General features: G+C 32.2%; 3 protein-coding genes across 3 annotated transcripts in view; all 3 read right to left on the reverse strand.

The window, feature by feature from the left end:
* LOC126551575 (UPF0746 protein DDB_G0281095-like) overlaps positions 1–3,578 on the reverse strand; it is a 327,628-nt gene extending 324,050 nt beyond the window's left edge. The window contains exon 1 of the mRNA XM_050205340.1: positions 3,269–3,578. The gene's annotated coding sequence lies outside the window, so the exon portion shown is untranslated. The remainder of the gene's footprint in view (positions 1–3,268) is intronic.
* A 6,955-nt stretch (positions 3,579–10,533) lies between these two features.
* LOC126552645 (uncharacterized) lies at positions 10,534–11,408 on the reverse strand. Its single transcript, XM_050207352.1, has 2 exons — positions 10,960–11,408; positions 10,534–10,885 (listed from the first exon to the last, which is right to left on the reverse strand). The coding sequence occupies exons 1-2, from the start codon at positions 11,406–11,408 to the stop codon at positions 10,534–10,536; spliced, it is 801 nt and encodes a 266-aa protein (XP_050063309.1).
* Positions 11,409–12,786: 1,378 nt separating this feature from the next.
* On the reverse strand, positions 12,787–22,622 carry LOC126552646 (uncharacterized). Its single transcript, XM_050207353.1, has 3 exons — positions 20,938–22,622; positions 19,957–20,263; positions 12,787–12,948 (listed from the first exon to the last, which is right to left on the reverse strand). The coding sequence occupies exons 1-3, from the start codon at positions 22,620–22,622 to the stop codon at positions 12,787–12,789; spliced, it is 2,154 nt and encodes a 717-aa protein (XP_050063310.1).
* Positions 22,623–27,979: the final 5,357 nt, after the last annotated feature.

The following is a 27,979-nucleotide window of genomic DNA, read 5'->3' on the forward strand; positions in this document are numbered from 1 at the left end:
TGGGTTTTATAAATAAATTTTCAAACGGATCAACAGTTTCAGGCATTTCAGGTTCTGATGATACATCTAAATGTTGGTCTACATTGTCGGAAATATTTAGATGCATTTTCAATGGCTGTTGAATCGGAATTACATAATATCTCAGAGGTGCTATCAGATGATTTTTGTACATCATCGTCAATATTTGTATTTTTACTAGACATTAAATCAGAACTACTTGTTGATGGAATATCAAAAGAAGATTTTTGAAAATTTGCTTCTATAATTTTATCACCAGTTCTTGGTAATTCAAAACTACTTGACGTTACCGAATCTTCAGATGATTTTTGAAACATTTGCGTGATTTTTAAACATTTTTCACTTTCGATTTTTAATTTTTTTTTATCTCTAAAAGTTTCCTCTTTTCAAATCCACTTAGAAATTGTTTTGTTCTTTTTTGGTTTTTTCCATCCATAATGATAGCCAGTAGGATTAAACAAATGCAAAAAATCTAAAACAGTTTAAATTAAGTTTATTATAAATATTGAACCCTAGTAGTTTGTGTTTATTTTATAATGATTTTTATTTTATTTACTAAACATTATTTATTAAAAATAAATAAAATTACTAAAAAAAATAATAAAATTAACAACGAACTAAGTTTTTTTCAATGTTTATAATAAACTTAAAATAAACTTGGTTTAGGTAATCACAACAATTTACACAATTTACAGTGAACACGTTTTGAAAAGTTTAATTCTAAGACTAGTATTTTTTACTATTAAATTAACATTATTAAAAAACCTAAATATATAGGTACTTCTGGTACTTATATAAAATATACATTTCGTTTTATTACATTTCGTATTTATTACGTTTCGTGAAGAGCCAACAGCTAACCTTAGTTTTAAACCATTTCAAATGTGTCAATTACTAATCTTAACCATAGGCGAAACTAAACACTTTTATTAGGTCAGGCCAAATGAACTTACGCTCTGTACGCTCTTTTGGAAGTGGTAAAGCAGGATCATTTAGTAAAACAGTTTTAGTAATTTCAGCGTCATTTAGATCAATAGTTAAAGGTACTTCGGAGGAAATAGAATTTAAACTAATTTAATTAGTTTTGTTAGTATTAGTACATGGAATTGGTGGAGGTGATACATTTTTGTTCAATTTTCAGATAACAAATCTATTTAGTAAGAATAATAATTAATAATATTAGTTTTTATTTTGAATTTATAAATAAGTATAAAATAGATAAATCTATTAATTATAATAATGTATTATTTTTATTCATTTCGATATATTAAACAATATATCTAAACAAAATTAATTTTATATTATACCAAATGATAGCTTGACTTGAACATCGAAGATATTAAAGTACACGAAATAATGTAAATTACTTACAACGAGTAATTTGAAAAATAATAAATGACCGGTCTTTTAAACAGCGATGCAACTAACAGGGGTTAATAATAAATAAATTATTTGGTGATGTATACTAATGTGTATAATAATAATAATAATTAATATGGTATTATATTTTAAATAATAATTAAAATATTTGACTTATCCTCTATCTATAAAAAAAAATATTCTAATTAATAATTACCTCTCCATGATTTTGTAATGTAAGAATCTTGTGATTTGTGAACAATCGCCGGTCAATTATAAAAATAAGAATTTATACTAAAAGAAATAATATGAAAATATTAAAGTACGTAGAATCGATAATAATTGTCTACTGCTAACAAACATTAACGATTGGTGACTTGTTACGTAAAATGAACTATTACTTGCTATAAAATAAAAATAAACGTCAAATGTCTAAATTAAACAATAACTGATAAAACCGATTATTCGAGTACACATAGTACAGACTATTATTATACGACTCCATATTTCTATAATCAATGTTAAAAAGTAAATTGTATTATTATGTTAATTGTGTAGTGTGTACAATTTAATTTAAGAAATAATTTATAGTCTACAACTCTACATATTCGTACACTTATAATAATAAGTACGAGTGGTATAATAATCGCGCACTAGATGGTACGTAACATTTAAATGGAAATGTTCACAAATTTTAGATGCCAAAAATAAATTTTTTAGTTTTAAATAAATATATTATTAATTATAATGTCTAAATAATTATTAAAATATATAATATATACAAATATTTAGTCAGTATTAGGTCAGGCCATGCCCTAACTGGCCTGACCCGAAGTTTCGCCTATGATCTTAACCTAATACAAGGAACAACTAACTAACATTTTAATTTAATTTACGATAAATAAGTTGATAAGTAATGTACATATTTTATTATATGGTAATACATACCTGTAAAGCTGTAAACTGTAAATTACAAAATGTTCATGTAAAACAGAGTATGCGTGTACGATCTCACAAATCGCTGTGATAATATTACAATATTACTGATCGGTAATACGTATTATAATAATATGCACAAGCGTACAGTAGAAGAACACGAACAGACCGCAAATAAAATATAAAATTTAAAAATAATATATAATAAGTAATAACCTACAATATTTTGTGTTGTCTGGCGGACCAGCGATAAGAGAAAAGCGACCGAAACTGAAATCATGGAACAAAAGTAAAGATGGGTAGGAGGCCAACAACGGGTATTTTAGCATATTGCCATATTTATTTCATTATTATTAGTCTATATTTTTTAATACATAATTTTTTATCAATAATAATCGCACGACAATTTCGTATACGGTCCTCTCAATCCACGCGTATTGTATAAATCATGCACGACGCACGAATCATATTGCTATGGCAATCACCTCGTGCAAAGAGGGCCTAACATGTAGATATAAAATGCATAGGGCCCATCGGGAATTTTCCCGGTCTCCCGGTGGGCTAGTCCGACCCTGGCTATGAGGGTTAATTTTAAATTTAATAACACCTAATGGAAATTGGAAGTGTGTTATTTGTAACATGTAAAGTATTATATTATTTACATTGTAAAAATAAGAAAATTATTTACTTTATAAGTATAATGATATATATTAAGCTGTTAATGTACAAAATACAAATAAATAATTATGTTGAAATTGTTTTACAAAAATTTGAGTCTATAGTTACGTAAATGTAGTACTTCCTAGTCGAAAAACTTAATAATTAGGAGTGCACATGCTATTAAGAAATATTTAATATCTAATAAACAATAAGAATAAAAAGATATATTACTAACAATAATTCATCTAAGAACATATTATTAAGGTAAAAATTAAAAAATATAAGTTTTAATTACGTTAAGATGAACCAAATACCAACTTCCTAATAAAAGCGACAAACGTAAAATGACCGTTAAAGTTATTATAGACGGTTATTTGCTATTTGAAATTTTAACGGACGAATAAATAATGTATCCGGTGCTGGGGACCAGGCTGAGGAATTCTAATACTCAAAAACCGTAGTGGAACTGTTTACAATGTTGAATGGTTGGTAATAATTTGAATTTTTGTATTTTGAGGTTAGTGTTCGAACTCTGAATAATCTAAAATTCCTTATCACTGGGCCGAACTCTTATCACGGGGCCGAACTGTACCCATCCCGATCATACTGTCTATTTTTCAATAAAAAAAAAAAAATAATAATAATAGGTAATAATATTAATAATAATGATTGGGTAATGAGTAATGACTAATGAGTCTACAAACATTACAACCGTGTATGGTGGGATACTGAGACACTGAGTACCTAAATGGCTAAATAATTGTTACATTTTTCTTTTATTAATTACGAGGTTACCCCTATAACATTTCCGTTTATAATATACTATATAGTTATATAATATTTTCTGTGAATATGCAATATTTTGTCATGAAAATTATTAATTAAATATTTAAAATTTCAGTTTTTTTTTATAAAATTAATTTGTACAAAATTGAATTTATTTTAAATCTGTGGTTTAGGAAAAAAATTAACTTACCGTGCCAATAAAATTAATTAACTCGTTAGTTACTGAATAACTTGGGAAAAAATGTAACTTGTTAAGTTAGAAGTTACTTCTAAAAAAAAAGTAACTCGTTAATTAACTTAGTTAAAAGTAACTTAACTTTTTAACTTAAATTTAACTTATTAACTCGTTAATGCCCAGCCTTGTGGATTAGGTGCCTATAGTTTTACAATTTGATTACATATTGAATATTAGTTTGGGACGTTTGGGTACCTACTTAATATTATAATGATTAAAGAACATTTATTGAAGAAACAATCTGAAACTGGTCAACTTGACTATGAATTATTTATTATTTCAAAATTACCGATATTTCTTTAAGAAAGACCGAACTGAATTAAACTATAATACTATATCAATGGCATTAATTCAATGCATTTATTAGAAACTCTTTTTATTCATTATTATAATTTTCCAAGTCAATCCCTGTACGGCAGTACACAATAATATTATTTATGAGTTTATAGGTGCGTCCACGCATAACAAACGTTTGGGGAAACATTGTTTGTCTAACGTTTGTCGAACATTTGTCAAATATTTGTCTAACGTTTGTCGAACATTTGTCAAATATTTGTCGAACGTTTGTCAAACATTTTATTAATGACCACAAACGTTTGTTCATAATTTAGTTGTTCGCTATATGTTTGCTAACATTCGTGACTATGTATGATCTAGAACAAGTCGCATGCTGCATTAGCGCTGCTGCGTTTGTTATAATGCGTAAAGAACATAACATCAAAAAAAAAGTTTTTAAAAAAAGAAGATGGTGGGAAAGACAACTTTTTCAACGAAGAAAGAATTACAGTGGTGAGAATTTCATTTTAGATTTACATGACGGTGATTTATTTAATAATTTTACCAGAATGTCAAGTACTGATTTTGAATTTTGAATTAATTTAATTGGCCCAAAAGTCATAAAAGAAAACACAAATTTTCGGGATAGTATTTCTGTATCGGTGCGTTTAGCAATAACTTTACGATTCTTATCTACTGGCAGTGCCGTCCTAACCACCAATAACACCCTAGGGCAACAATATTTGACGCCCCTCCCCCCCTCCCAATAAAAAATATTGACTTCACATTTGTAATTAAACTCTTACCTTAAACATTTTTAATACTTAATCATTAAAGGTTCCTGCTTATTTTTTATTATTATTATTGTAATCTTACTTATATAAATGAATTTAATTTGTTTTTAAGATTTTATCAAATTGACACTGATTTCATTATTTTGAGTACATTATAGAAAGAAATCACTATTTACACATAACAGTATAATGTACAAATTATAAAAAATCTTTGTATTCATAAAATACAAATATTTATAATATATTAATATAAATAATCAAAATAAATAATACCTTATATTATGTATATAAGAACAACTAATTAATTTTAATAATAATTATAACAATGTTTTAATAATTTTATAACAGGTAGATATAATATTTTTCAATATTTCCAAAATTTGAACAAAATGTATAACTCACTTTGGTTATAAAAAGGATTTTTTCCTAGCTTTAAGTTTTGCAAACTTTTCAACAATATCAGTCCAATCTATGCTTCGGAAAATTTCATCTTCAATGCTTAAAATAGATAATACAGATGTTTTTTCATTTGCTAAAGATGAACGTAAATAATTTTTAACTCTCTTGAGTACAGAAAAAGATCTTTCACCACTTGCGTTAGAGCATGGCATACAAACAAAAATTTTAAGGGCAATTTCAACATTAGGGAAAGTCATATTAAGTGATGGAGTATTAAGGTATTTCAACATGCCTTGCATGTTTTTCATACCTTCTGGTAAATTTAAAATATGTTTTTTGAATTGAATAATTTCCTCGACAAATTCTGTTTCTAAATCTTCAGGATACATTCTTACTAGTTCTAATGCTTGTTTTCTTAAATCATGAGACTTCATTTTTTCAACTTCACTAAAAAAACCAAATTTGTTATACAATTCTGTATACGCCATATTTCTTTTCTTAAGTTGCGTGATCAATGCGTCCATAATTGGAATAAATGTTTCATTTTTCATTTTGTCTTTACTAGAATATAGTATTTCACCTTCCAAATTTTCATCAAAAAAAGTTTTTCTTCGTTTTTTTCTGGCCTTGTCCCTGGAAAATGTATCAATACCACTCAATTGTTGAGCTTCCTCTAAAAATATTTCAAAGTTATTTCTTTGGTCATACACATAATGTAATAATGAATCATACAAAGAAACAACATTAGATAAATCAATATTGACAGATTGAAGACTTTTTGATGTTTTATCGAATCTTTCCAAGATAGGTGTCCAAATAATTAAGAGAAATACAAATTCTAAAGATTTAATTTTATCATATATTGATTTAGATTCATGTTTTGTTGCATTTCTTTGATTTATGTCTGTTGATAAAAGCTTCAAAGCAGAAAGAATACCAGCATAGCCAACTTTTATTGATTTACAAACTGCATAACGCGATGACCAACGTGTAGGACATAAGTTTTTTGGTAATGTAGCATTGGGGATTTTATCCAATTCTTTTGATAAAATATCCCATCGTGAAGTAGAAACAAAAAAAATTATAGATATTTTGAGTAGTAAGAAAGAAATTATTTCCTACATTTGTAAGTTCAGCAGCAAATGTACCAACTAAATTTAAGGAGTGTGCTGAACAAGGCATAAATTCTGCTGTTTTTTATTTTTTTTTTATTCTAGCTTGTAAACCATTATATATGCCTAACATATTGTTAACATTATCAAATGATTGTCCCCTACAATTTGTTATGTCAATACTTAATTTTTCAAACATATTTAATAATCCTAATTCCATTTCTTGTCCTTTGTGGCCAACTGATGGAAGAAATCCTACGAATCTTTCCACTGGTGAACCATCATACCGGATATATCGTACTGCGACCGTTAGTTGATCTACTTTAGAAATATCTGGCGTAAAATCAACAATTATTGAAAAGTATTTAGCTAATTTAATCTCTTTACAAATAATTTCAAGGACAGTTTTGCTCATTAGATCAATAAACTCATCAAATATTCTACCAGACAAATATGACACATTTTCACGGCCTTTATTGGAGTATTTATCAATATGAGAAGCAAGAAATGGATCAAATTTTGATATAAGTTCAAGACAACCTAAATAATTTCCATTATGTTTAGAATTCATCATTTGATTATCTCCTCTAAATGCTAGACCTCTAATGGATAAAAATGATATAGTTTCAATCAGTCTATTAAGTAATTTTACCCAGTAAGCTTCTTCTTTTTTAATTTTGATTTTAAGAGAATTGTCAATACAATTTGGGTTATTATTTATTAAGCTGTCTAGAATACCATATCCGTACTGATTCTCTATGCATAATACACTTTTCATGATTCATTACATTTAACAAGCAATTTTTCCAATCTATATAACCAGAACCAGAACGACTAAATTTAGTTTTATATGGAGCAAAAAGTAGACAGTAAAAACAAAACAAAGAATTTTGAGATTTGGAATACAATAGCCAATCACGATATTTGTATTCACCATTAAGTAATTTTCTATAAAATGCTTCCCGTGGTAGTTTTCTATTGTACTTGCCAATTTTCCGAAAAGTTTTATTAAATTGTATTTCTTGGAAATTGGTTGTTACTTGATTCTTCAAAAAATATTCCAACCCTGATTCATTAATGACCCATTTTGCTGGATCTTTACTAAACAAATGATTGTAATTAACTCTTTTTTCATTTTTTTCTGATTTACAATTATTGTGTTCATCCTGGAAAAAAATTATAGAATTCAATTAATAATTATATATATTCATATAATTTTTTCATAACTTTATTTCAAAAAATATTTTATTTTTCATACCGTAGGTATATCATTTGAAATTAAAGTATAAAAACCTAATAGTTTAAATTTAATACAGTTACATCAAAAAGTATTATACATTTATTGTCCAAATTTTCTTTACAATTCTGTTTTCAACCTCAATATTTATTTATTAACCTTAAATGTGTTGTGTAATTAACTATATATTTAGTATGTAATACTTACATTTTCATCAGCTTTCAATTTAATTTCCTGAATAGTGTTATCAATAACTTCTGCAGACTTTTCATTTAAATTTACACCATCTTTTTCAGCCTATACACAAAAAAAATTACAATTAGTACTAACTTATAATATATATCTAAATTTTAAGAGAGTACTTTTGTAATATGAAGTATTATTCTACTATTATCCAGTCCAAATACACTTAAATTTGATATCATTATCTATAGTAGGTAAAATATGCTATACTTTCATATTTTAATTTTAATGTTGCAATTTTAAAGTTATTTTTCACCAATTTTAGAAAAACTATTGTGAATTTCGAAAATTTTCAATTGATATTACAGACAGTAATATTAATATTTAATATATTAATTTACGTATTAGGCTTTAATAAGCATATCAGTTCAAGTTTAGATATATAATATGGAGGTAGTTTATTAAGTAAAGAGTTTACATTAAATTATGCATTATGTACTTACTGCAGTGTCAGTTAGAGAAGTAAAATAAGCATGCAATGTTGGTATTTTTTTCTTTAGTGCTTCTTTTTTCGCAATTTTGTTTCTTGATATTTTTCTATTTTGAGCCCCACTCGTTCTTTTTTTGGCCATTTTAAATAAAATAAAACACAAAACTAATAACGTAAATATTAATTACTAAAACGTAAGATGTAACTAATATTATAATTATTACACCACGGATGTATAATGTTGATGTAAAGCCTAGAAATAAATCATACGTTCTGCGCTTTTGTGTGTGGCGTGTACAACAGACAACACTACTAGTTACTACAGTCAAGATTGTAAATTGTACATTTGTATAAGTGAATAAGCGATGTTTATTTACAGAATTTAATCGAATTATTCTAACTCGATTTATTTTTAGAAATTGGGAAAATTGATAATGAGTTGATTATTGAATACTAGTAATACTAGTAAGTAGTATTTATAATCAATGATACCTAAACATATATCTTCGGGTAGGTAATAAACTATTAACTAATAATAGTCATCATGATTTACAGTCAATCACAGATAATAATATTGATATTGATATTTATATTATATTATTGAAGGCTTATATTCTAATATACAATTTAGTAGGTACTTATCTTCGATTATACATTTATGCAGTATAAAAATTTAATATCTAAAATAAAAACACTGAATTTTTCTCTTTTTATTATTAATTTTATGACGCCCCCTAAATTCATAAAACTTTTGTATGTATACGTTCAAAGTATCAAAACAATTAATATCACAGATTGTACCTGAAGTATGCGAAGCATTAATAACTGGCCTCCACACTTATATAATGGTAAGAAAATACATTTATTGTATAATATATTTATTAATAATATACTAAATATTATTCTACTTTATTTTTTTTAGATGCCATCAGATACAAATAGTTGGCTCAAAATTGCTTTCGATTTCGAAGAAAAATGGAACTTTCCTCACTGTATAGGCGCCCTTGATGGAAAACATATTTTATTACAAGCTCCATTTAACACTGGAACCGAGTTTTTTAACTATAAAGGCCACTTTAGTATTGTTTTAATGGCACTTGTTGACGCGAACTACTCGTTCACATACGTAAATGTTGGCTGTCAGGGACGTATTTCCGATGGCGGTGTGTTGAAAAATACTGACTTATGGAAAGGTTTGATAAATAAATCACTAAATCTACCTTAACCTATAAGTTTACCTGGTAGAGCTATTTCTATACCATACGTTATAGTGGCTGATGGTGCATTTGCACTCGGTGAGAATATATTAAAACCATATCCAGGACATCAAATGAAAGGAAGTAAAGAGAGAATTTTTAATTATCGATTAAGCAGAGCACGCTGGGTATCAGAAAATGCTTTTGGTATTATGAGTTCTATATTTAGAGTACTTAGAAAACCTATGTTACTAAGTCCGGATAGAGCAACATCAGTTACTCTTGCATGTGTTTACTTACATAATTTTCTTCGGGCTAGTAAAACATCTAAAAACTCTAATACTCCACAAGGAAGTCTTGACGTTGATAATGAATCAGGATAAATTATACCTGGATCATGGAGAACACATTCAGAAAGTACATCATATTTACCTCTCTCACGTATTGGACGCAAGTCGGGAAGAGATCCAAAAGCTATAAGAGACGAATTTGCGACATATTTTAAAAGTGAACAGGGAAGTATTCCTTGGCAAAATGAATACGCATAATTATAAAAATTAAATGTTTAAGGTAGTTTTAATAAATAACATATTTCTAATAATTGTTGAAGTACCACTTTATTAAATAAATTTTCCTTTTAATAATTATTTTAAGTTTTATGACAGTATAATATTGTATAATAATATAGTATAATAATATTATAGTATAATAAATCGCCAACTTGAGTGTGAATTTATATTTCTTAAAAATAAATTATAATTTACTATATTATAATTCTATAAATATAATAATATATCACATAGAAAAATGAATATCAAATGAATATAACTTATTTAAATTAAACAACATACTTTAATAAAATTGAACGTAATCTTGCATATTGAAGTTTTGTAGTTGCGGAGAATCTCTTGCCTGTTGTGTAACTGTAGTAGTCGATGGTTTTAGTAATGGTGCATTCAATTCTAATGGCTGAGGCAGCGAAGAATCGTGTGTGTATTGATCCATTTCGGCTTTAAATAACAGGTTGTCTATTTGATTTTTCAGTAAACATACAGTTATTGGATTTTTAATTTTCCTTAATCTAAATTCAACTGATTCCCCATAAACTTTTAACTCGTCCCTTTGTTGGTTTTCTTGTATTTTCGAATAACAAGATTTCATAATAGCATATGCTTCTTTCGTTTGATCATCATCTTCATAATTTCTTTTTGACATTTTCGGGCGTTTAGGAGATAAAAAAAGTTTCTTTTTTTTTTATCGAAATGTGGAACACTTTGCTCAACATTTTCGGAAGGATTTTCAATTTCGATAGAATTCTGTTCACTGACACTATCCTCATTACCTGATTCTGTTTCAAGTAAATCGGAATCAAATAAATTACTTTCACCATCTTCACTGATATTAGATCGCGTAATTCTCGGAGTATTTTTCTTAGCTAAAAAGTGGAAATATTTATAAGCGTACCAAGGTGTTTTTACATCATCGCTAGACATTCCAGATTTTAAAACCAAAGCCTTTTTTTCTCTGCGATACTGAGTTAAAAGAGATTCAATTTTTTTTCTTACCTCTTGCTCTTCAAAGTTAAGTTTGTTAGCAATATCAATAAATGCGTCTTTACGTTTCATCTTATTTTTATAATCGGAAGATTTCGAGTCCCATAAGCAACTGGCATCCTCATATAATTCAATTAAATGAATTATTTTTTCTTTGGACCACTTATCACTCATTTTGTGACTCGCTAGTCGGTATATTATTGAACACTATACAATATAAACAACACTATGAATAAAAAAAGCTACCCGTGTGTGGTGTACTGGTGTCACGCGAAAGACTAATTAGGTATAGACGCAGCTTATTCGTTTAGAAAATAAGACAAAATATTTATTTATAAATGCGATATTATCGCATTATTTCCATACAGTCTGGAATAGTGGAATACTACACATCATAATATTATATTTTGTGTATAGAAATAGTTATATTAGTGGTAAATTAGTAGTAATAGTTATTTATATTTATAAATAGTTATATTTCAAAAATAAAATGAAAGCAAACATATATATTGTAGTCCGTCACATATTGATACTTCATGATATTAATATCATAATAATTAATAATTAAATAAATATATTGGTATACAAGTATAAACATACATGCAAAATGTTCGCTTAAAGAGCGAACATTTTTGTTTGGATTATTGACAAATAAATTAGTTTGGAAACACGTCTACATTAGACAAACGTTCGAAAAACATTCGACAAACGTTTGTTAGAAATTTTTGGTGTTCGGCGAACGTTCGATGAACGTTCGACAAACGTTTTTTAATTGTTTGTTAGGTGTGGACGCACCTTATGACTATGGCCTGTGCCGCTGGTGTTTGGAAGAACTATTCAATGTGGTAAATGATAAACGCAAGGCAATAATAGATATTCATTATTTTTTTGATGTTTTCTATTTATAATACGATCACTACGATCATAAACCAAACATAGCATAATAATACAAGTATAGACAACCAATAAATACTAAATGTATAAATAAATAAACCATATTAAATGTACAACCATATTTTTTTTTTAATCTATATATTATTAGGTGTATAATTTTATTTCATTGCAAGTGCAATTTGAGTTGAAATGGCCGACTCATGTTGTCGGTTTTAAATTTCCGACTTATTATTTAGTTCCATTGACGTTTTGGTAGATATCTTAAAGAAATGTTGTGTACGCAATCGTAATTAAAATATTTCCAAAACTGTAATTACTATGTCATGTGTATGTTATAACTATCTTTAATTATTTATTAAATTAGTTAAAATTGAACATGTATGTAAATTGAATTACATATGCACGTAAAATTAATTATGTTAAGCCCCCCAAAAAAACTGATAACATGATACCACGCGTTGTAAGGTTTCCCTTACGGTCGGGCACCTTAAAGGTACCCACCACTACGGATCCGAGACCGATTGGGTCGGAGAAACGTGTATTTGTTTATTAACATAATTATTATAAAAGTTTTTTTTTGTTTAAAGTAGAATAGCGTATTACTATAAAATGTAATAATTTTATTTATGGTCACACTAGTTCGACATGTAATATATTTTTAAGGTGTAACATTTTTCGCCTTTACCCGACACCTTGAAGGTCGACACCACCATGGCATTGACAATCCCGATACCATCATTGTTGTCGTTGATCCTCTCGTTGTTGTTATTGTTGTTGCCCATTTTTGCTGTTGACTCTCTCGGACCTCCGGATGACGATCCTGGTAGATTAAATGTGCTACTCCATGTTTAATTTTCTTTTACACACTTAATAAAATTTTATGTCACTGTGGTCACAGTCGGGAAAACGGAATGAACGTTGATATATACCGTGGTGGCGGCCTTGGAGGTGTATAGTTATATAATATGAATACGTTCGATTATCTAGATTATATAGTATGAGAGGGGTTGCTGTGTGTGTGTTCATCTTATGAATACGGACTTTAGACAATATGTAATATGAGATGACTATTATAATATTACGTACTATGACTCACACACACATACCGATATTATATTAGTATTTTATATTCTGTGATATTAGTTTATTTTATATTTGATAACTGTGTAACGTTACAGCGTGTTATAATACTAGCAAAACTCTTCGATATAAAAAAAAATACCTAATAATAATATAGTAGTAATAATATTAATATTATTAATTATTAATAATAATAATAATCATTTATTCTAAGCAATATGAGATCATATCGCACGTAAAAAGTCTTACTAGAAAGAATAATTATATAATAGTATAATATAACCAGTGTTAGGACTTATCTAGATATTTATCCAGATAGTTTTTAGCTCATATTTTATCTTATCTAGATAAAAAGTTATAAGGTATCTAAACGTTTATCTTAGATAAATAGTTTACTAATCTAAATAAATTCATCTAGATACTTTTAGATTCTGAACGGAGTGATGAATGTATTGATTTTACAATGATGTGTGTTTTTTTTTTTTTGTCTGTCGACAACATTTGGAGCAGTAAAAATGCTTCGATTTTTGACCTCAGCCCCTCTTTGAAAAGGAAATTGAATCTAGTTGGTACTTTGGGGAGTCAAAAGTTAAAAATCTTCAATATTTTTAAATGAATCGGGAAAAACCCTAAAAAATGAGGGAAAACGGGATTTTTTACGCAAAACCAGTTTTCGTCAAAATTAAATTTTTTATTTTGCTATAACTCAAAAACTAATCGATGTAAATACTTGAAATTTTCACCAAATGTTTATATTATCGTTCTCCATACACAGATAAATTTTGACTTTTTTGAACTTATTAGACAACAGAAATTTTCAATTTTTCTGAAAAATTTTTTTTGAAGTGTCGATAAAATTTTTTTTGCCCTAATAATAATATTAAAATATAATATATTCTAGACTGACAAATCATCTCCGTTCAGAATCGTTTTTCGTGTACAATGATTTTACCTATCATTGCATTCAAATTTAACCTATCCTAGTCCAAAGTCCACCCCGCCCCCTAATGTACAGCAGAGCGGTATCCACTAATCGACTTTTTTTTATTGATGAAAATCGTAAAAATTGGCCAAACGATTTTTTAAATTTTTTTTTAATGTATTATTTATAAATAATCTAATTTATAATAAAATGTACAACTAACGTAAAATAACGACCGTGTTTACTCATTTCCCATTGTCGCATGTCGTAGCCTGTAGAAATTAAAATGTACAATTCGTCTATTTTAGGAATAGATGCTTGCCATTGTCTGATTATTATCGACGGTTGTCTATTATGGACTATTTATATTTTATACAATTAAAATATGAAGTATATAGTTACAACTTAAATAAAAAAATCGGTCGCCGAAGCCCACAAAACACACTGACAATGTTACAGCCTATGACTTATCAGCGACAAACACAATATACACAATATATCAATATAGGTAGTCAATACGCATTCGAATTATTTTAGATTTTATTTATAGTTTGGTTTGTTGAGTGTGTTGTCTCTGTAATCTGTTTCCCGATAATCAATTGTCATTTATTCATTTTTCTGTCTTCACTGTCTTCAGTCATCAGTGTATCACGTTATCGATTTCGGCATTTGTTAATAAGTCAGAAAAATAATAAAATTTCAAAACGCTACCATTAAAACATATATTATGTATTATTATTAGATTATACAATTTTTCAAATTTTTTAATTTTATTATAATCTGTTGGCTATGTCTATTATAAAAAAAATGTTGTTATTATTATTTTTATTTATTAATTATTATGTAAGTACCTATTGCTCAATTAAAATATACTTAAATCTAAAAAAAAAGTCGGCAAATTGGTACCGCTCTGCTGTACATTAGGGGGTGGGGTGGACTTCGGACTAGAGTAGGTTAAATTGAAATGCAATGATAGGTAAAATCATTGTATACGAAAAACGATTCTGAACGGAGATGATTTGTCAGTCTAGGATAAATTATATTTAAATATTGCCATACATTCTAATTTGAAACAAATATTTTATTTTTCAATTAGGACGCATTTGTAAAAGGCTTGGTTAATCAATTTTGACATTAACTTTAGATATAAATACAAACAATTTTATGAATTTTGAACTACGAAATAATTTGCAAATATTCATGATTTTGACGAATTTTTGTCAAAATTTGAACTTCAAATGCTAATAAAAAAAATTGTGCCTATGTATTCTTATAATTTTTTAATAACTATAAGAATAACATATGAGGAACTTTGTATACAATTTTCAAGTATTTTGATTGGGTCAAAAATGTGATTTACTTGTTCTGTATAATATGTTGATCCATTAACATATAATAATATTTTTTACACACTAAAAAAAATAAAATGAACAAAAAAAAAGTCGGTAAGTGGGTACCGCTCTGCTGTACATTAGGAGGTGGGGTGGACTTCGGACTAGGGTAGGTTAAATTTGAATGCAATGATAGGTATCATTGTATACGAAAAACGATTCTGAACAGAGATGATTTGTCAGTATAAATTTTTAACGTTAGATATAAATATAAACAATTTTAAGAATTTTGAACTACAAAATAATTTGCAAATATTCATGATTTTGACGAGTTTTTGTCAAAATTTGAACTTCAAATGCTAATAAAAAAAAAATGTGACTATGTATTCTTATAATTTTTTTACCGCTATAAGAATAACTTATGAGGAACTTTGTATTAATTTTTCAAATATTTTGACTCCGCCAAAAAAATTTTATCAACACTTCAAAAAAAAATTCTTAGGAAAATTGAAAATTTCATTTGTCTATAAATATCTCAAAAAAAGTCAAAATATTTTGAAAATCAAATCACGTAAAGAAAATGAAAATCTAAATAACTAGTAAAATGTTTAAGTATTTACGACTTATACTATTTGAATAATAACAAATATCAAAAATCGTTTGAGGCTAAACCGTTATTTAACGCGGTTTTGTAAAAATTTAAATTTCAAACACTCATAAATTTTTTTTGTCTGAATCCGGTAGAGTTTTTTTTACAGATATTTGAAGAGGAATTTATGGACAACCTTGTACCAAATTTACAAAAGTTAGTTATATAAGTAAAAATTTTTACGATTTCCAATCACAAAATTACTTGCAAATTTTCGCAATTTTGACATATTTTGTATAAATTCGAACTTAAGCACTTATAAAAAAAATTTGTGACTAACAATTTCGGATTTTTTTTTTATCACTTTAAGAACATCTTACCTATAAGAAACCTTGTATTAAATTTTCAAGATTTTCTGGTCAGCCAAAAAATTTTTATCGTTATTTAAAAAAAAAATACTTAGAAAAATTGAAAATTTCTGTTATAGCTAGGGTTTTTTTCCCGATTCATTTAAAAAATATTGAAAATTTTTAACTTTTGACCCCCCTAAGTACCAACTAGATTCAATTTCCTTTTCAAAGAGGGGCTGAAGTCAAAAATCGAAGCATTTTTACTGCTCCAAATGTTGTCGACAGACACAAAAAAAACACACATCATTGTAAAATCAATACATTCATCACTCCGTTCAGAATCTAAAAACTATATTGTTAAGTCAGATTATGGTACACCTATTTTAAAATTATTAAAAAAAATTATTTTTATTTTATCTCTTTATCTAGATGAATATGAGTTTAGTCATCTTTCATCTCTATTTAGATACTTTTGAGTTGCATCATCTTTATCTAGATAAAAAAATACTTATTTAATCCGAACACTGTATATAACCTATTATAAGGCCATGATATAATTATTAATTTACAAGTAATAAGCGAAGTCCGGAAATCGGTAAAATAATTTAAAAACAGCTAGCAAATTAAATTAAACCACATTTATACGGGTCATGAACGCGGGAATTTGTCAAAATTGAGTGCGAACGTTCGTCGCTAGGATTCGTCATACTCGTCTGAGGCAAAGCGCTAAAAATGTATTTTGCCGCGTAGCCGTTGAAAATGTTGAATAGAGCCGATAGCCGCCGCCCGCCACCCGGTGGCCGTGTCATACTGTATTTTGTGATCCAGCAGTACGGTTGTTATTCCACGACTTGCCTTATTAAAATAAGGTTAACGTCATTAGAATTATTACTAAATATTACTCTTATATTGACGGGTACTAGGTAAAGTGGGATAAGGTAACACTCACAACAATCGGATTTACAATAGTTGACAAATTATATTTAAATGTAAATAACAGATAAAACTTATGGTTATCGCGCTTGATAGCCCATAATAATAATACAAATCGAACAGTAAATTAAAAATGCCGACACGGCTAAACAACAAAATATAAATACAATATAAATATTAGAATAAAATATAACGATACCAAATATATTCAATGGTCCTCATGTGGCCCGGACCGCCGGAGTGGAGATTCCGCGTCAACCGGTGCAAATGTATATATATATATATTTTGGATAACGTATATGCACACGCGGTACGACCACGACACGACCGCCGATGCGTATATATAGATATATCGTACACGATTACGAAAGCACGTGCGAAATTATATGGCGTTAGCCTACACGGCGAGATGTTGGACACGCAGGAATCTTGATCGCATCAATGCGTCACCGATGTGCCCACTGCCCTATGATCGGATCGACCAACAAGGCCCCCCAAAGGACGAGGATCCGAAACGGAAAGCACTCGGTAAACGATGGGTTTCGCGAGCGAAGCGCCCAGCACAAGATCACGCCAACAAGCCGACGACACGGCCGACACGCACGAAAACGTAGAAGGAAAACGACGCACACACGTGGCAATACGGCTCTCGTGCCAAAACGATATGGCGGACAACGCACGCACGCGGACACAGACATCGCTTCATGTTGAGCTCCGGCACCGGCGCAGAGGTACCAACAACAGTGTAGGTAGTGCATGTGGCTCCGACATCCTCCCCCCTTGGAAGGGATGCCTTCCAAAAGTGAAATGATTGAAGGAGACACGGCAGTGTGGAATTAGGGCAAGATGGCCACATGAGAGACACCGAGGACTGCTGGTGACATTGATATACAATGAAAAAATATAAATATAAACTATTTAAGTAAACAAAACAGTAAATCAAAAAAAAGAAAAAAAAAAACATAATAAGTTTAAGCTTTCCAGGTTCTTGTGAGGTTTATACTATATATCTATATCGAGAATACATATATTTCAAAACAACACACAAAAAAAAAGAGAAAATAAATAAATAACATAAGGTTTCAGTAGTGGTGTTGCGCATCCCACAAAATACACGACATCTGACACCCCAACCAACCACTCCACATCACAACAAATATTTACAGGGAATAGTAGGAGACGGATAGCTTATGCCTATAGGTAGTGAATTATTGTGTGATTAAGCAAATCAAGAAGATCACGGTTTTTCGGGCAGCAGGGGTACTAACTTTACGATGGGACGGACGATCTCCCCCTGTTGGGTCCTAACTCTAGCTATACGAACGACCCCATCTGAACCAGGCATCAAATGCGTTATGCGGCCCATGTTCCATTGTAGTGGAGAAGTCTGGTTGTTTTGATTATTACTAAGTCGTTGACAGATAAGGTTTTAGAAGATTCAGTGGACCATTTGGATCGGGATTGTAATAGATTCAAATATTCGCTGGACCAACGGTGCCAGAATGATTGAAACATATGGCGAAGTAATTTCCAACGAGACAACCGACTACGAGGAGGGGTTGAGACATCCGGTTCTGGCAATGCACATAACGGTTGACCAATCAAAAAATGTCCTGGTGTGAGGCATTCCAAGTCCGAGGGATTGGACAATAAAGGTGTAAAAGGACGAGAGTTTAAGACTGACTCACAACGTGACAATAATGTGGTAAATTCTTCGAGCGTACCTGATTACCAATGGTGCGAATGAGTAAGGCTTTGGTAGATTTGACGGCGGCCTCCCAAATACCTCCAAAATGCGGGGCGCTGGGAGGATTAAAGTGCCACTGACATTGGTAAGAACGAGATAGCTTTGAATGATTGTCTGCGTGATTGACTAACAGTCGCAGTTGGCGGGCGGCACCAACAAAGTTCGTCCCACAGTCTGAATAGACGTCAGTGGGTAGCCAGCGCCTAGCCACTAAGAAGGCGTCCGTTGACAAATCAAGGACGGGTTCTAAATGGACACATTTTACCGTCATACAGATAAAGACTGCGATATATACTTTATATTGGTGAGACTTTCTAAGTCGCAATTCTTGCATGGGTAAGGGCCCAGCATAATCTACGCCTACTTTCGAGAAGGGGTGACATGGCAAGGAGTTAAATCGGCCATTATGGGTGTAATTGTTTTGGCTGCGAAGCGAGCACAAGTCACGCAATTTGAAATCACGTTTCTAACCAATCGACGGGCCGCTACAATCCAAAATTGCCGACACACTAGTGTAATGATGACTCGTGGACCAGCGTGACAAAAAACCTTGTGCCAGTGGCGTACGATGAGAACAGACAGATGGGAATGACGGGATAACAAAATTGGATGTTTTTGTTCTATCAAAATGTTTGCATGGGTCAATCGCCCTCCGACTCGCACAACATTGTTGGCATCAACAAAAGGTCGCAGATGGGCCCATGTCATCGAGATAGTCCGTGACGAATTCAATTCTTGAACTAATTGAGACAAATGGATGTGTTTGGACACTCTCGTGACAATGACTAGCGCTTCACGACGCTCTGAACTAGTGAGATAAGACGTCGCATAAGTAATACGATTCCGCGGACGACTCCGACCTATAAAACGGCGTACCCAGGCAACCACATTTAACATTTGGTCATAAGAAGAAAATCGTTCTATCCACTCGATTTCTAACGGTGGGGTATAGACGGTTAAAGACACAGATTTAATTTCCAGGATGATACCGCCTTCAAAAGGGGGTATTTCAGGACACCAAGTCGACGGTGCTTGTGTCAAGAAAGCGGGCCCATGCCAATATAACTTCATGTTGACTAGAGATGACGGAGGAAGCCCCCTCGAAGCACAATCCGCCGGATTATCATGTGTGCGGACATGACCCCAAATACACTGTGGGACTAACTGGCGAATTTTATGGACCCTATTCGAGACAAATATTTTAAAGTCACACTGGGTATTGCCGATCCAAGAGAGTGCTACGGATGAGTCCGACCATGCATACACTCCGTCAATTGATAATCTGCTACTCAACACCCCGTGAATACGATTCAGCCACCGAGCTAATAGAACAGCGCCACACAGCTCAAGACGAGGTACGGAAAGAGTCTTAATGGGGGCCAATTTGGTTTTAGCGCCTAACAAGAAAATATGAACTTTACGTGACGCATCGGTGACACGCAAATATACCAAGCAGCGTATCCTCGCTCGGATGCATCTCAGAATCCACATAAAAGACAAGACACAGTTGGTATGGTATGGCAAAATCTAGGAATCGAAATTGAGGACAACATAGGCAACTCAGTCAAGAACTGACGCCATGCGGTGTCAATGCCACGGAGTAGCGGCTCGTCCCACGAAACTTTGGAGACCCAAATTTGTTGCATTAAATGTTTTGCAAAGAAAACTACGGGACATAGAAAACCGAGGGGGTCAAAGAGCCTTGCGATGACGGACAGAACGCCCCTTTTTGTTGAAGTCACTTGCGAAGTTAATTTGACTGTATAACTAAAAAAATCTCCTCGTGGCTTCCACTGTAAACCTAGCACTTTCGAAATCCCTTCCTCAATAACATCCATCGGAATGGACTCTACTAACCTATCACTGAGGGGAATATTATTCAACACTTGGTCCGAATTGCTAAGCCACTTCTTTAGACGGAAGCCAGCACGAAGCGATATGTCCAATAATTGGGACTGATAACTGATTAACTCCTCCATGGTATCAGCTCCCATGAACACGTCATCGATATAAGTTTGTCGCAACAAAGCTTCCCGCACGGCGGGAGCACCCTCGCAGTCATTTTCAGCGATGAACTGTAGTACTCTAAGAGTTAAAAATGGTGCACAAGTCACGCCATACGTAACCGTATTGAGCTCATACTCTATCAACTGTTCAGTAGGAGAGGAACGCCAAAAAATGTGCTGATACGGTCGAAATTCAGGGTTAATTAAAATTTGCTTGTACATTTTACACACGTCTGTGGTAAAGACGTAATGGTAAGTACGGAAAAGTAACAGGATATCGATAATATCTTGTTGTAATTTTGCACCGACGTGTAAACAACTGTTTAAAGAACGACCGGAGAAACCGGTTGCCGACGCATCAAATACCACTCTAACCTTGGACAAATCAGAAGGGTCCTTTAATACCGCATGATGGGGAATATAATATATCCCGGGACTGGTTGCAATGGACATATGGCCCAAACTAAGGTATTCATGCATAAAAAGTCGATACGAATCGTACAAAGCCGGGTTGGACTGTAATTTACGTTCGAGATGAATGAAATGTTTCAATGCAAGTTGACGCGAACCTTCAAACGTGTCAGGACTAACCGGGACGCGAAAAGGTAATGGTACCGAAAACCGTCCGTCATCAAGTCGAGACATTTGGTTACAAAAAATCTGTTCACATTGACCATATTCGGTAAATTCGCGTGGGGCTGCGTCAGGCTCTTCAACTTGCCAGAACTTGTTTAAAGTCTCCTCCAAAGACACTGACAGGGAAACCAATCCACAATGGGGCTCACCCATAGGAGATTTTGGAACTAAACCGACGATTATCCAACCGAAAATAGTACTAAATGCAGCGGGAAGATCTTCACCAACTACCACTTTTCCACTTTCCATCACCAGAGGGTACAAGTCGGCCCCTATCAACAAATCAATCGGACCAGGCTGATCGAAACTTGGATCTGCCATAGCGAGATTACTATATCGGTCTTTGACATCGGAAGGCATGGGACGAGTAGGCATTGAACTGGTAATATTATTTAACACCCAAGCGGATATGGGTATTTGCGGTGTATCCGCATAACGAGGGGTCATCACGCACTTGACTTGACCAACCACCGACGGGACTTCGACGCCAGCCAGACCTGTCACAGCCGCTGTCCAACGTTTGAGTTTCAATCCGAGACGATCAACACAGCGCGTCGTCAACACACTAATTTGAGAACCCCCGTCGATTAAAGCCCGTACGGTGTGCACAGAACCGGAATGATTACGAATGTGTACGAGCGCCGTGCCTAACATAACGTTACGATGTATCACTGAACTCGTCATGGACGAGACAGTTACGGTTGGATCTATAGGGGCTATATTGTCGATTGTGGCGTTCGATTCCGAAGCGTTATTTCGGTGGACTAACGAGTGATGTTTGTCGTCGCACCTGGAACATGGCTTGGTGACTGCGCACTGAGAAACCATATCTTGATCGGACAAACAAGCATAGCATAATCGATTTTTGCGCAAAGCCTCACGTCGGTCATGGACGGGCATGCGTTTAAACTTAAAAGATTGTTCAATAGAATGATTACTTCCACAATGGCGGCACTTCGTCGAGACCTTACCTGGGAGAGGATTTGTCCCAACCAAAGCTACACGATTCGACTTATTGGAACCACTTCAACGTTGGTTGTTTGGCTTTACACCTTGTGCCCCCTTGGATGACGAATTATGAGATATCTCGGAATTTTCGAGAATCTGAACACGGGATTTAACAAAATTTAAAAGTTGACCTATGGTAGGATATTCAATACGATTCTCAGCTTCAAATAGCTTTCGACAATATAAAGGGAGACAACGAGAAGCCGTGACAAACAAAATATATCCAGACAAATCAGGTATGTTTAAAGCGCGTAAACTAGCGCTCGCCTCGTCAAATGTATTGAGAAATGATGTCAACGAGGACAGAGTTTCTTTATCCGCGACATTGGCGGTTAACAATAGCACTGGCTAACTGTTGTGGTTTATCGAACCGTTGAACTAACCTGGACCAAGCCACCGAATAGGTGTCACCAGATACTGTGATACCTTTGATTACCTCAGCCGCCACCGGTTGTAGACAACTCAATAAATAATAATATTTTTCTATGTCAGACAGTGCAACGTTGTCTCCTACCAACACGGTGTAACAATCACGAAAAACTGACCAATTCTGTATGAAACCATCGAATGATGGTAACGGAATTTTCGGAAGACGAGCGCCCCTAGTGTCAGAAGTAAGAGGGAGAGTACCATGCGAACCCATTGGTGAAGGCATTATATCAGAACGGACATTCCCTTCTACAGTGTGATCATGAGAGGCTACGACCTCAATGCCATGATCTACAAGCTTTGCTGATGAAATAGGAGAACTATTACATTTATCGACCGCTAATTGGATTGACGTCACCATATCCCGCACCTGTGGATCGAGATCAGCCTTAAAATCACCGACAAGGTCTAGGTCGATTAAGGCATCCAACAACGAATCGTTCGAAGTAGAGAATTGAGACCACAAATTGTCAACGTTGCGAGCCGATAACAAGAATTTTGGAATTAAATCGGGTGAAGTGAACGTTTGGGATGACAATTCAAATAACCTTTCAATGTTAGTAACCGCATTATCTCTTTTGACTTCGGCATGTGTTCTAGCTTTATGAGCCCTAGCACGGTCGTCCGCTTTGGAATTACCACCCATTGTGTTTATTCAACGAATAAAATAGAACAATAAAAAAAAAAAACAAAAACAAAAACAATTAAATAGTATATGATGTAGAGTAGTCACCCAGGGCCCCAAACAACCATGTACCGGTTCTAACCACGCTCTGCTACCAAATTTTATTCCACGACGTGCCTTATTAAAATAAGGTTAACGTCATTAGAATTATTACTAAATATTACTCTTATATTGACGGGTACTAGGTAAAGTGGGATAAGGTAACACTCACAACAATCGGATTTACAATAGTTGACAAATTATATTTAAATGTAAATAACAGATAAAACTTATGGTTATCGCGCTTGATAGCCCATAATAATAATACAAATCGAACAGTAAATTAAAAATGCCGACACGGCTAAACAACAAAATATAATCTTAATATATATAAATCTCGTGTCACAATGTTTGTCCTCAATGGACTCCTAAACCACTTAACCGATTTTGATGAAATTTTTTACAACGCGTGTAATTTGGTCCAACTTAAAAGATAGGATAGTTTTTTTTCAATATGTATTATTAATAATATGTGCTCAAACAGGAATATTGAGATTTACGATAGAAATATTTGTTTATAAATGGTTGCTATGGGGGTTATAAGATTTGAGAATAATATTTATTTATTTGTGGTTGCTATGCTAATATATAAAATTAATATAATGAATTACGGATTTTGATAACATTTGGTAACCATTTAATAATATGAATATAATATAATATAATATAATTCCTCCTATTGGTCGCAGGAAAATGTGCTTATGTAATACAATTTTAGGAAAATACACCAGAAAAGTTCGGAATCTGGGTGTAAAAAAACAACAACAACTGTCTCTGCAGTTGTTCAGCAAGAAAATAAACTATATTAAGGTCGCTATTGATTATGATTGAATATAATAGTTATAGACCTGATGTTATATTTTGTTAAAAACATAACAACAAAAATAAGAATTAGCGAAATAAGTCAATGGCCACAGTAAATTTAAAATTCACAGCAATAGTTAAATTTAAATTAAATTAAACTTCCAATCGCGTGAATGCACGTTGTGACTACAATAACCTTGATTATTTTTTTGCCAGACGCATCATCGGCGAGCTGGACGCTCTCATCGGATTTTAGTGCGTTAAGGTTGGGTTAGGATTATGTATTAATTGATTAATATAATCCACCGTACTATGTCAAACTTGGTATAACTTTGATATTTATTAGAGTTAAATCATACACTTACATACAAACAGCACTAGGTCCGCGATCTACCGCAGATAGATTGCCTACCTGATAAATGATAATATACTTCAGCAGTTCAGCGAATAAGAATTTTTATTCCGGGCAACAGAAAACTTAAGATAAATCTAGAACATAATCCACCGAATATTAAATAATGAATTGAACAAAGTTAGAGTCATATAGAGTTGGTATATTTAACGAGCAAGATAAATATTAGTTAGTAACATTATAAACATAGATCATTCTTATATTAATTATTTTGAAAATAGTGCTGGGATAATACACAATACAGTATGGTGTATCACATAGTACATAGGTATTTAAATGCAATTTTAATATAAAATGTTCATATCTCCGTGATAAACCATATTTATATGTTTTATTAAATTTTCTCATACATAATAACACTAATACATGGCCTACGAAAATGCAAAAAAAAACAACTAATACGCGGGCAACGCCGTGTCGGGACAGCTTGATTATAATATATATATTTAATATACATTTTTTTACAGCAATAGACTAACATAACAAGTTATACTAAGTTTTATTGTTTTACCAACAGGCAACAATACAAAAACCACGAGATGGCACATTATTGTATTTTACCCACTGTAGTAAAAAAAAAAAAATGACATAACTTTGAAACTTAAGTGTTAGAAATTATAAAATTCTTATACACATCTCGCGGGGTCCGCAATCTACCACGTGTGGATTGCCTACATGATAATATACTGCTCTCATAATCATAAGAGAGTCTCACGGCAACGGTAAGCAGAATGACTATAATATTATGACTTGAGTAACTCACTGACTGATAAACGTAGAGCCTGAACAATGATAGATCGATGCTTACAATTTACACGGTATATTCGTAAAATCGTATCACAAATTTAGTGTGTAATAAGAAAGCATTTTACAAAATTCGCATATTAAAGTGGTGCTTTCACAAGATTTTTGAGAATCAAAACAGTCAATGAAAATGTCTAAGTTTTGAACACCGTTAAACCGAATAGTAAATAACAAATTAATCAAAATTCGCATCTATATATATAGAATTTGCATTTTTATCGGGCAACGAAGTGCACGGGGTCAGCTATACAATATAAATATTAGAATAAAATATAACGATACCAAATATATTCAATGGTCCTCATGTGGCCCGGACCGCCGGAGTGGAGATTCCGCGTCAACCGGTGCAAATGTATATATATATATATTTTGGATAACGTATATGCACACGCGGTACGACCACGACACGACCGCCGATGCGTATATATAGATATATCGTACACGATTACGAAAGCACGTGCGAAATTATATGGCGTTAGCCTACACGGCGAGATGTTGGACACGCAGGAATCTTGATCGCATCAATGCGTCACCGATGTGCCCACTGCCCTATGATCGGATCGACCAACAAGGCCCCCCAAAGGACGAGGATCCGAAACGGAAAGCACTCGGTAAACGATGGGTTTCGCGAGCGAAGCGCCCAGCACAAGATCACGCCAACAAGCCGACGACACGGCCGACACGCACGAAAACGTAGAAGGAAAACGACGCACACACGTGGCAATACGGCTCTCGTGCCAAAACGATATGGCGGACAACGCACGCACGCGGACACAGACATCGCGTCATGTTGAGCTCCGGCACCGGCGCAGAGGTACCAACAACACTGTTGTAGGTAGTGCATGTGGCTCCGACAACGGTCGTCAGTCGTCCTTAAACTTAAAACACATCATAAATGTAAGTACAATATTGATGACTACCTCTAATATTTTATATATTTTATATTTTACTTATCTTTATTCCCAAGTTCAATTTTAAATACATTTAATGATTGTATTACATAATAATCAATTATTATTTTTGAATAGCTAAATTTAGGCTCACGCTCACATTCTTCTTGTTAAAAGAAACTAAATACTTAACCATAAAAACTAATCACTGTAAATACTTGAAATTTTCACCAAATATTTATGTTAGTGTTATCTATATACAGTTAAATTTTCAAAAAATTTTGTCTTTTTTTGAGTTATTTATAGACCACTGAAATTTTCGGTTTTTATACGAATTTATTTTTTGAAGTGTCGGTAAAAAAATCCAACACTAAGATTTCCATAAGTTTTGCTTCAAAAATCTATAGAAAAAATTTGAAGCGTCATTATAGGAAAAATGTTTTGAACGTTTGAGTTTTAAATTTTTATGAAATCAAAATAAAAATTATGATAACTACATGCAATGTTTTTAGAAAAATTGATTAACCATGCCTTTTGCAAATGCGTCCTAATTGAAAAATAAAATATTTGTTTCAAATTAGAATGTATGGCAATATTTAAATATAATTTATCCTAGACTGACAAATTATCTCGGTTTAGAATCGTTTTTCGTATACAATGATTTTACCTGTCATTGCATTCAAATTTAACCTACCCTAGTCCGAGGTCCACCCCACCCTAGAGCTCTGCATGGTCCGGTCTGGACCGGTCCGGACCGGACCAGACTAGACCGTAGTCCGGATATAGTCGGTCTTTTTATTCAAAATCAATGAATGGTCCGTCTTTTTTTGGTCTGTTTATTTAAAAAAATACATGGTCCAGTATTTGCCGGTATTTTTATTTAAAAGAACACACGGTCCAGTTTTCGTTGGTCCTTTAATTTTGGAAATTTCATCAGTTCAGTTATGGTCCTATACTCGTATCTAAAATTAAAAGTCGGAAATACTAAGTAATAGAAATAGTATGATTTATTATTATTATTATTATTTTCATTTTTCTCGGAATGACGGCCCCTATGTTATTTATCGTTTTAATAGGTATTAGGCACTGTATAGCAATATTTGTATTTAACTATTATTATTATTTTAATTAAACTACTGAGCGACTTCTGTGACTAATGAGTACTGAGTACTACCTACTACCTAGT

The sequence above is a fragment of the Aphis gossypii genome, chromosome X (assembly GCF_020184175.1).
Source record: "Aphis gossypii isolate Hap1 chromosome X, ASM2018417v2, whole genome shotgun sequence".
Taxonomy (NCBI): domain Eukaryota; kingdom Metazoa; phylum Arthropoda; class Insecta; order Hemiptera; family Aphididae; genus Aphis; species Aphis gossypii.

What these genes read in the sequence shown, in the direction of transcription:
- LOC126552645 (XM_050207352.1), bottom strand. Translation starts at nt 11,408, where the DNA reads ATGAGTGATAAGTGGTCCAAAGAAAAAATAATTCATTTAATTGAATTA. An exon ending in AATCCTTCCGAAAATGTTGA is followed by an intron (nt 10,886 to 10,959) that starts GCAAAGTGTTCC and finishes AATGTCAAAAAG; the next exon opens with AAATTATGAAGATGATGATC.
- LOC126552646 (XM_050207353.1), bottom strand. Translation starts at nt 22,622, where the DNA reads ATGCCCGTCCATGACCGACGTGAGGCTTTGCGCAAAAATCGATTATGC. An exon ending in AATATTCCCCTCAGTGATAG is followed by an intron (nt 20,264 to 20,937) that starts GTTAGTAGAGTC and finishes TGTCTCGAATAG; the next exon opens with GGTCCATAAAATTCGCCAGT. An exon ending in TGTTAAATGTGGTTGCCTGG is followed by an intron (nt 12,949 to 19,956) that starts GTACGCCGTTTT and finishes TTAATCTACCAG; the next exon opens with GATCGTCATCCGGAGGTCCG.